At 36.9% G+C, this 11,259-nt stretch overlaps 1 protein-coding gene across 8 annotated transcripts in view; it reads right to left on the bottom strand.

The window, feature by feature from the left end:
* Nucleotides 1–440: 440 nt before the first annotated feature.
* The window catches only part of LOC132911485 (uncharacterized), a 36,926-nt gene continuing 26,107 nt past the window's right edge, over nt 441–11,259 (bottom strand). For all 8 annotated transcript variants that reach the window (XM_060968151.1, XM_060968143.1, XM_060968170.1 and 5 more), the window contains 6 exons: nt 8,172–8,352; nt 3,964–4,098; nt 3,457–3,608; nt 2,793–3,162; nt 2,038–2,227; nt 441–1,575 (listed from right to left, as the gene is read on the bottom strand). In XM_060968151.1, coding sequence (XP_060824134.1) covers nt 1,418–1,575; nt 2,038–2,227; nt 2,793–3,162; nt 3,457–3,608; nt 3,964–4,098; nt 8,172–8,352 — 1,186 coding nt within the window. In that variant the 3' untranslated portion in view covers nt 441–1,417. The remainder of the gene's footprint in view (nt 1,576–2,037; nt 2,228–2,792; nt 3,163–3,456; nt 3,609–3,963; nt 4,099–8,171; nt 8,353–11,259) is intronic.

Genomic DNA, 11,259 nt, shown 5'->3' with positions numbered 1-11,259 from the left:
AAATAAATCCCGAACTGTACGAAATCGTTGAAAAAACTAATGAAATTATTCCCGTTCGATGTATCGTACGGTATGCGTCGTAAAAGAACATGTTCCCTTTTCTGGTCGATTCGCAAAGCATAAAAATTTCGGTGAAAAAATTATTTTCGTTTCAGAAAAGATCGAAAAGGGAGCATAAAATGAACGAATCTCGAGGGCCCGGTGTTTTCAGTGTCGTCGAGCTCGTTTCCACAACATACGAATTAAAAAATTAATCCTTGACCACGAAAGGAACTACGAACGGCTGTATGTAGTGTAAAATAAGAAGAACAGAAAAACAGAGAGAGAATGTATCTATATCTATATAAATATATATATATATATATACCACGTGACACGTTGTCACGCGATGCGTGCATGTAAATTTATTATAAATAAATTATTATAAAGCAGTAACATCGTTTCCTTCTGATACGTCGCATTTTATTTCGTGAACGTACAATTCCATTTATTTCGTCGCTTAGAGTAACGTAGATCGAGTGAAAACTTGTATTACAAATGTCTGTTTCATTTTCTTGCTCTTAGGAATGTGCTTGAAACATGTTTCGTAATTTGTAATCTAACTATTTTATATTAATCGATGTAAATGTTTGAGTTAATAGTTCTTGAATAATTTCCTTTGTTTGTTCGAAGTGAAAAGAAAGTGTTACATAATGGTTACGTGTTTTTTAAATAATGAAGATACTTTCGATTCGATACTACACTCTATCCCGTAGTTGTATTGTCAGAAAAATTACAGGTATGTCTCGCTTCGTGATGTTTCTGAGGTAAACAGCGAAGGAACGATCAGTCTCTGACAATTTCTTTTTTATTAATACTATTTATCCGTAAGAAATTACGTATCACTATCGTGTTACTCTTCGGTTCCTTCGCAACCGACTGTTCAACAAAAAATAATTTCTATTGCTTTACTTATCAAAATAGCAATGAAAGTACTAAAAGTACTTATGTCAAAAAAAAAAAAAAAAAAAAAAAAAAAATCTAGAAACTATCATTATGCCAAATTAATATCTTCTTCCCCTATATAACAGTGAGATTGAAATATTCTTTTTTAAAAAAGTGATATCAATGTCACAGTCTGCTTTTTCAAAACGGAAGCCGATCTTCAAAGATTAAACGCGTACATACACATCTTGTGGTCATCGTCGCTTAGGATTCAATATCATAACGCCACGTTATGTTACCGACGATTAATAAAACAGACGAGATGTTTCGATTTCGTGTAGTACGTGGAATGTTTTCTTTTTATTCTACGTGTATGCACATCTGTGTCGTTATATATACATATATTATGTGTATTGTCGCTATTCATGATTTTATAAATACATCGCTTAAATACAGTATCGACAAGTGTGGGCAGATCCATCTAACGAACTAACTAGTGGCTCTTCACAGGCTTCAACACGTTTTCCGTGAACTGACCAACGATATTACCTCTCGGATGGTAACACGCCACTATCACACAGGTTCCGTCCCTTTTAGCCATCGCTATACCCATTTCGACAGTCTTTTTCCAAACAATCTGTGTGAAATGACCTAAACAAAAAGAAATACATAATTATTAACAATCGTAATTTTATCTTGTACATTTAATATCTCGATTTATTATTATAAATTTTAAAAAATCGATAGAAAATGCAGCAATTTACGTTAAAAAGAATCGATCGTTGTGATTGAAACGGTAACAGAGGATGTACCATCAAAAAGTATAATTTCTTAAATTTTGTAAAGAATTTATTATCTCGCAAGAAATTAGCATATATCAATTTTGTTGTTAGATAGAAAAATATTACAAATTAATAATTTATAAAATACGATACGCTTGCTTTAGCAAAAATTGTCTTACAACGTTAACGATTAAACAGCAAGATAACATATATTAATACTATTTAGAAACTGGACAGCCTTCATTGATCGATATTTTTAATAAGTTACTCCTAGCGATATTATTGGTGAAGATAATCGATAAATTAACTTTTTGTACGTTGTGCTACGTACATGTGTTCAAGACCTTTGGTTCCGTTCCATACTTGTGATCCTTCCTCTCGGAATACCATTTGGAAACAACTTCTCGTGCTGGTACGATCAACTTCGGATCGGAACACTGCATCGAGTAGATATTCTCCCCGTACGGAGAAGTCGACTGGGGAATCAGCTTGTTCGTGTTCAGCAACGTGTTCGCCCACGCCTGAAGATAGAGGAAAAAATTCGTAATCGAGCGTTACTCTTGAGTCCATCCGTGCACGATCAATTGCAAACTAGCTAAGTCATGACCGCATGGAGTTCCAGACAAATTACAATTACGTAAATTAAAAGGATCATGAACGAACTGCTGATCCGTTGATAAAGTCTAACACTACAAAGGGAAAAATATTATTTTTGCAATAGGACGTTTTAAAACTGAATCTTTTTATAAAGAGATATCAAATTTAATAGTTGAAAATATAGCTACAATATATTTAACATTGCTAAAATGTTTCCTTGTAAAATACAAGTCAAAAGTTGTAAAATCATAGGAAAGATATTACATGATGATAGAATCTTGATTATCGGAACAGCGATTAATGGAAAAATTGAAAATCTTCCCTTTATCATTTATAAATTTAACTATTTAAAAGTTTTCGTTCTCATTTGATATTAACGTTTGTAAAATAGTTCTAAGCTTATAAGCAGCTTATGTTTACGAACGATTATATCAAAATGAGAGTTCAACGATTACGATCAATCCAACAGAATAAAGTAAAAAGTGTTACCTTAGCAGCAGCGATTAATTCTACGCTTAACCTCATGTCTGGAACACGATGTCTCCTTCTGTATTCGTTGTGAACGACTAGAGCCTCTTGTTGCCACGCTTGTTCGTCTAACGTGTAATGCGATTTAGGATCTAAAAAGGTGATTTTTTTAGTAGGACTCGGACTTCCTGGAGGTAGAACGTTCTCTGTGAAGCTGCCCAAGAAATTTCCCGCTGGATTGTAATTACAAACGACGTAAACCTCGCCGTTTCGATTCCTGGCCATTCCAACGCCCAACTCGGTGCTGTCCTTCCACACGACTTGGGTAAAGTGGCCAGTTTTTAGGGTGGTGGGCTCCTTTCCATACTGATGTTGCGCCTCTTCGGCATACCTGTGAATAAATTTTTTTTTTTTTATTTTATTTTGGTTTTTTTACAATTTGTCCTTATGGGCATTTGGTAAAGTGTTATATCTTATTGGTGAAGAAAAAAATAAAATAAGATAAAAATAAATATAGCATGTGGGTGGCTACCCCCAGCGGGGTGCCAGCTTCGTTTTTTCTAAGTTATATCTTTTATGGTGAATAAAATGTGTAATAAAATTAGAAAGGCGAACTCCACATCGCTATCGCGATTCTTACCATCGATTACATCAAATTCATTGAATGTAAATTTTATATAGTTACCATTCGTTTACCGGCTCCTCGCCACCTACGATAGTCTTCGGGTTGGAACTCCACATACAGTACAAATTTTCACCGTAATCTATGTTTGCCCTATGCTCTAACCTACCCCTAGCCGCCAGTATATTGGCCCAGTCCTGACTTGTTTTACATAACTGCAAACAACGAGAGGAAATATAGAGTTGAACGGTTCTATACTACAATTTTTGTAAAATTTCAAGTTTTTAAAAGAAAAATTGTTCAAATATTCTACATAGCATCGTCATACTGTACTTGACATTGAAACGAAAAGGAGTGTATTAATATTCTTTTTAAACAATGAATCTTCAAGGAAATAATTAAATTCGTATAATTCTATATATAAATAATAATTAGATTCATATAATTCTATGCTACGGTTTTAATACGACAGAGAATATTTTTAAATATCGTGGAGATTTAATTTATTCAGCTATATATATACATATACCAGCCGAGTTTATTTATCGGTAAACACGAAGAGCAAATAACCTGTTTGTTGAGACGAAGAGGTGGTACTCCATGCCTAGCGCGATACAAATTGTGCGTCTCGATGCAAACGTTGATAAATTCCTTAGGAGGTCCCAATCTGCGCACAGATGGTTTACGTGTGTCAGTCTTTGATATCTACAACACACAGACAGAATACCGCGTGATAGACAAAGTTTGTGCGATATAAATAGGACAACAATATGAAACCTTTTAAAAATAAAATGCACAGCAAATAAAATCAAGATTACGTTCAGTCACGGAATATCAAATATTTTCTTCGATTTCAAGAGCTACAGAAAAGTTTCCTCTATTATCGGGTTCACGATGCTTCGGTACGGAATTAAAGACAATAAAATATTTTAATTATATAACTAATTTGATCAGTAATATGAAATCGTTGTGTAAAAGGTTTATTCCAGTTTGGTATTTACTCCAATTAATTCTGAGTTTATCGACCTCACGAAAATTATTTATATAACCGAAACTAATTTAATATTCCTTCTCGTAAAACATCGCGTCCTCTCATCGTCTCAAAGCAAACGCTCCTACGCTTTAATTTGCTGAAACAGCTATTGCAATTAGAGAATAGCAATACGATCGCAGTTTTATTATAGCCGTTTTCCCTGTACGTGCATATACAGGGTCTAAAGGAAAGAAAACCTTCCCACATCGGTTATATTAGTACTGAAAGTATCAATCCATCAGCATCGTTCCCTAATGGCGAGCAGTTAATAGCGAAACTGGAACAAAATTACAAAAGTACTAATTACGATCGCAAGAGCCAAAATGTCAATGATTAAAAACAAAGAGATAATTTGTCAAAGTTCTATAATGAAATACTTCATTTTCGTGGAACTTGTCAAAGTTCTAAAGTCCAGATAAAAAGACGAAGTAATGACGAAAAATAATTATACGAAGCACATACCTGGAATTTCCTTCCATAACCACAACATTAAACGACGTATCAAATAATCTAAATTAACTGAAAAGAATTACAAATGAAACATTACACTGATGCAACATTCGCTTAATCTCGTTAACGGCTTAACCCGGAGTTTCTATTAATCAAGCTGCACTTTATCTAAATTAAGATAAATCTATCTCATAAATAACACGACGAATCAACCTTTTGTCACACCCTGTATATGTGCACGCGTGCACGTTACGGTCAAAGCGAAATCACGCGATCGCACGAATGCAGCCAGCAATAAAGACGGTGACGTCCCTAATAACCTAGATGCGGAATATCCAATGGGGAGTAGACTGACTGGCAGAAATGATTTCCCATCGTGCTATCGTAACGCGATCATTTCCAGCACACGACAGTCAGGAAGCAAGCTATCGTGAAATCGGCACGTCCTCCTCTAACGTTGGGGTTTCCGGTCGCGCGTTTCTCTTCGGATTTGCTTCGACTCCTCCGCAACTAACAAGTGTAAGAAGACGCGGTAATCGATCTACGGATCTATGTAATTTTTCAAGTTGAAACGATTAAACGGAAAGATTTATATGATTAACAGCAGCATAGTAATTAATTTTATCGGTCGATAGCCGGAAGAAAAGCCAACTTCAGATATATTTTTGTCCAACGGGCACTATCGACCGGTCGTTGCGTATTTTTAATTTCCGCGCAAATGTCACGCGACGCTTCGTTGGCCATTTGATTAATGCGGCCACGGATGCTGACAAGACAAATGGTGTAAATAGAAGTGCAACGAAACGTTGAAGATCGTCCTAGATTTTGATTCGGATTAGATTCTTCGTTATAGCGATAGTGCGTAAAGATATTGCGAATAAAACACTGATTTTGTGGGAAAAATGAATGAAAAATAAGGCAAATTCCATCACAGGTTCTCTACTATCTAATTATGAAGAATGGGAGTAATAGCAAAGACGTAGAACAAGTTTGTAGGTCTTGAATACTTTGCGAATATTTTTCTACCTTGATTCGCTACAAACATGCAGTAAAATAAAATTGCAGTAAAGTAAAACATGCAGTAAAGTAAAATAAACGTATACGTAACATAGATGCAAGAAAATCAACAACTGTATTATAAAGTATTATCGTTTAAAATGTTAGCAATTGAAACTGTACAAATTTATGTAGACTCGCCGCGAATGAATTCTTCAACAAATACCACGTTCCTCTATAATTGCGCGATGCATCTGCCGATATTTTTTTTTATTTGGAAGTAGTTTATAATCGATTCTCATTGAGAATTATAATTAAATTATTCTGACGTGGTACTATAACACGAATAATAAATGATTATCGTATGTTTGATTCTAGTTGAATCTAATATTTAAATCCAGAGGGTAATGTCTTTTTAGCCTGCGGATCCGATCCGTCGTGTCAAGTAATTGAGTAATTAGTGGGTTTTGATGGTTGTTAATTCTTACGTTATATCTGCCGATATGACGCAAAAGTTCAAAAAGCTCCAAACTCGAATCTACTCTAATTAAATTATTTTATTTCCAACCCTCCTTGTCCAAGACGATTATTCCATGCGGAAATGAGAAACCTCGTCCGAGATCAAGTAGTTGAGGAGTCTCGAGAGAACTCAGCCCCCTGCCAATTTCCTATTTATACTCGTTTCTCTTCGATCTGCGCGCGAGTCATAGTAAACGAGAGCGCAGTGTCCTCGCGTAGAAGGAATAAATAGAAGATTAAATAGAACAAATAGAAGAACAGTGCGGATGGACGCAAAGTGTAAGAGCGAGCCGAGAAAAATCAACACAGCACGCGAACTCGACTCTCGAAGACGATTAGTCATCATTGCGAGAGTAACGATTTCCCGAGGCGTTATGCACAGCCGTTCACTAGACGTGTCTCTCGAAAAGGGAACGATCCTGAGTCATCGACAGATGCCAACGTACCCCGATGTCGCTCGCTCGTCTACACACGGAGGTAGGATTCACGTGATCGCGTGAACGCGTGACGATGATTTACTTCGCCGTTTAACCCTTCAAACGGTAACCGATTACGGTAACTCGTGCGTGTTCGTCTGTTTCTTTTCATTTCGATTTTCACGCGTTTCGTCCACGTTGACGATGAATAATGAAAATGAAATGGCCGTTCGTTTTGTTCTTGACAAGGGATGATTTATACATCGATAGTTTGTGGATTGCATAAGCGATATATGTTGCAGTAATTAGGGTTTAAGGAATGTAATTAGCGGACTGGGTGTAAATGTACTAATTTAAAAGTTAACGTCTGGATTTATGTACGAGAATTATGTATGATAAAAGAAAAGATAATTCTAGATCGATACCGTGTGAGCCTGAAAAACATCTTGAAAGGACGAAAAGATATTGTAATGTTGCCCGAGGACTGATTTTATGTTTTGGTCACAGGCTCGTAAAACAATATTAGGATAACCAGGTCTCCCAAACATCCTGCAGGTCACAGCCAATAACCAGACAATAACCAGATAGTGTCCCAAACCCAGAAGACAGTAACAGGATAGGCGCCTGGTGACAACCCCTCCATAGGGCCCAAAACCTTATATAAATCTTCCTAAAATGTTCCTTCGACACACTCTATTGTAACAGTTTGAACCATTATTCTGTTGTATTCGTATAATAAATTTTATATAGACTACCATATCTAAAGTTCAAATGTCTCACCTCACGTGCGAAACTTTCAAACTATCGCGAAATAATTCAAGCGACGTGAGGAGACAACCGGTAATTTGTTAATTTCACGATTTCCTGTATCTACTACGTGACATTCTCACTGTAACTCTTCTACCAATACATAGATAAAGTATCTCAGACATATGGGAACTTTTCCATTTGAGACACTTGCAAGAAGAATTTAATGCACTTTCAAATAAATGTCCAACTTTTACTTCGCCTTTAAGTTTCTATACGGTAGAAATTCATTTATCTGAATCGAAGGACAAGCGGTTCATAATAAGAGTTAATCGACTCTCTCCATTGTCCGTGATTTATCATAGAAAATTATATTTGCTTAAATTTATTTTCTGCGTATAACAGAGATATACAGTCGGATAGGTAGAGCGAACGAACAGGAATTCGTTTAATTCGACACTAACTAAAATTTTATTTCGCAAGCAGTTCCACTTCGAATGGAATTCCACCCTCGTATTTCAAAATCGTGTAACTTTCTATTCTTCTTATGTAACAGAAAATTCTTTCGAAGCAGAATTCCAATCGCAATACGATCGATCATAGAAAAATATATTTACCGGTGTCGACGAATATCTTGCAGAGTCGGGGGAGGCCGACGATGACCTGGCACTGCTGCAAGACATGCCGTCGCTTCCTAAACTACCGTGGAAACTGCCGTGCAAGGAATTCGACAGTGGCCCTGGAGACGCTGGCGACGCTGTCAAAGGAGATTTCGATCTCACCGAATCCGTCCTCGACCTGAAAATCAGTAAATCGATTACACGCTCGATGCAGAAGTACAGCGAGCCTTTCAGATTTGAGGCAGTGACACTCGCGGCTAGCGGTGCACAGATTTAGACAAGCAACTTCTATGAAAGGTTTCCTCGGAAACAACGGGTCTACGTTGCGTCGCGTCGCCGGCGTTTCAAGCTGTCGGCGATTTAGCTTCGACGTATCTCGAATCTCGATGGATTCGATCAAAAAGCAGTGTGATTGAACCGTTTGTATTCGTAGCAGCGTACAAGTCAGCTGTGCATTGAAAGGGGCTTTGATTGGATATATTTAAAGAACCATTCTTTTCGGGGTACAAGCTAATCGGAGTGAGAAGTTGATTGTTCAAATTTCACGAGAATTCCGATAATCGAATATGCAGACGTGTTGTATGGTAAACACGAAGACAATAATTTAAAAATCGACCATGGCTTATATAAAAAAATAGGATATATACGGGGTTGCAGGATTCACGAATCAACTTTATTTATCACGTCAACTTCAGATTCTAAATCTTAACTATAGATTATGCTTAACTATAGATTATTTATATTAATCTCTTTAAATTAGAAATTTTATTTATAATATATCTGCAATTGAAGATACTCGTACGATTCACTTTCGAAAATTCTTCACTAGAGTGTGGTAGTAAGATCGTTTTCTTGGAAACGAGTGGACTGAAGTTGAAAGATGGATGTACAAGAGAAAGAAACTGGGTTCCAGCTATTAATCCATGAATCATACGTTTTTGTTATTTTTATATCACCCGACTCGACAAACACTTAAAGCGGAAAGCATGGCAAGCAATTCTGCAGATTCGTAGGCAAATATTTTCTCAAAATACCATCTTTCCCAAAGGCTTAAATGGAAAGTTCGCCAAGTCGCTTAATCGTTTGAAATTATTCGATTCCCGCAACGAATGTTTAGTCTTCGGTGTCCTGCTATTTCTCTGTTTAATCCGCTTTCGCCTTTCCAATTATTCGTCACAAGTTTCGCTACGTGCTGAAGATCCTTGTCTGTTTTTCTTAAAGCGTTCACACTGCCTGCAACATATGCGCGACACGTCTTTTGATAGTTCGTTGGAATTCCATCGTCGAACGAATCACAGATTCACGTGGATTTAACACATGTCCGATAAACTCTCAATTTCGCTGCGTTTATCGGAATTTTACCAGCTGCTTGTCAAATCTTCGATTCCGTGTGGCAGGCCCGTTAAATTTCTTCTTAAAATCAAATCGTTCTCCGAATTTATTAAAGTTGTAGCTTCGAAAGGAATGGTTCTTAAGAAATATATGGATTACGAATAGATCGATACAGGACATATGTAAATTAATTGAAGCAACAGGATCAAAATACCCAGGTGCCATTACTATAATCGGACGATATACACAATTCGTTAATTTACTCTCCTAAAACATTCTCTTAAATGCCAAAACATTCTTTATTTACTTTGTTAAAACATTCCCTTAAAGATGCCAGCGGAATTCTCAACTTCAACAGCTCCTTAAAGGATACAAGCAAAAAGAGCTAACGGCGGGGAACGTGTTAAATTAGCGTCCGCTTCTCTTCAGCCTCGTTTCTCGTTCATCGAGACGCTGAATCAAACGAAATTAAACAAGTGTAAGCAGCGTTAAAGCCGGCGCCGTACAATTTCGGCCGGAACTCGACGATCCATCCGAGTTCCGTCGACGGATCTGCGAACAGAAGCCTTTTGTGTCTCGCGTGGCCAAAAGCTGAAAGGTCGAGAAAAGCGTGCGCGAAACTGCCGGCGATCTCCCTCTGTGCGTCGTCAGAAAGGAAAAATCGTTGCGGCACATGCAAAACGCGAGCCGAAGCGGTCGAACAAGAAGATCGTTTAAACGTGCTTCGTGAAATTGTACGAGTGCCTCTAATCTATTTCTAGTGTATGTTCCACTGTGGGCTGAATACTGTGACACCGGCAGGATATAGCATCGTTAACGAGTCTCTTTGTCCATTTATGCGTCTATTATCACGAAAATATAACGTTACGTGTGAATCTGTCACAAATATCTGCTAACAATTTATTCCACAATTGCTTTCCCGACGCGTCGTTTGCAAATGCGCGTGAAATTTATGGTCGGCGCCTCATACCGCGTCATTTTAACGAATAGCATCGTCTAGAATACTCTAGAGCGAGATAAACGACCCAACAAAAGCAACCGACCAAGGATTATCCCTGGTAATTGTATCTGACATGGAACTGGCTTTGTTCGCCAATCGTTCGTCGCCGCGATGGATTTACGCGAGACGAGTCTCGTATGAAGAATCATGAAATTCTTGGTGGGTTTAGTATTATACCGAGGAATTAAATGGAAGATTTTAAGCTACTTTAGTGGTTCTCATATCTCGGTTCTGAGAAAATTTCCAAGCAATTTTTAATATTATACATAGAAATATAATCTAACATTCTTTAAAAAATAGACACTGTAAAATTGAAGATCCGTCTTTAATGTACTAAAGAAGTGATTCATACGTTAAGATGTATATAAGATATATGTTCATGAAAAACTTTTGACGAGTATCTATCGTGCTGCGATGCTTCTAATTCTCTTTTACTGCTCGTCAGTGGATCTAAATGCGAATGGCTATTCGGTTGGGAAAATAATTGTTACATTTAATAATTGCAAATACATCGGTATAAGGTTAATAAAGACTTCATAGATAACCTTTAAAAATTATGCCAGAATACTTGTAATAATTTATCAAAATCTTAGACATCGTGCGTAAAATTTCAAAAAGTTCCGCACAATGTACATAATATATTCATAAAAATTCCTTACGATAAATAATGAAATGTTTCTGCCAGTTGTTTCCCATCTCAAAATACGATTCTATTCTTCGATATTCAATCGCAATCAACATCACCGCCACGCA

The sequence above is a fragment of the Bombus pascuorum genome, chromosome 1 (assembly GCF_905332965.1).
Source record: "Bombus pascuorum chromosome 1, iyBomPasc1.1, whole genome shotgun sequence".
NCBI classification, from domain to species: domain Eukaryota; kingdom Metazoa; phylum Arthropoda; class Insecta; order Hymenoptera; family Apidae; genus Bombus; species Bombus pascuorum.
Note: the sequence above shows the minus strand (reverse complement) of the source record. Positions and strands in the feature narration are given on the sequence as shown.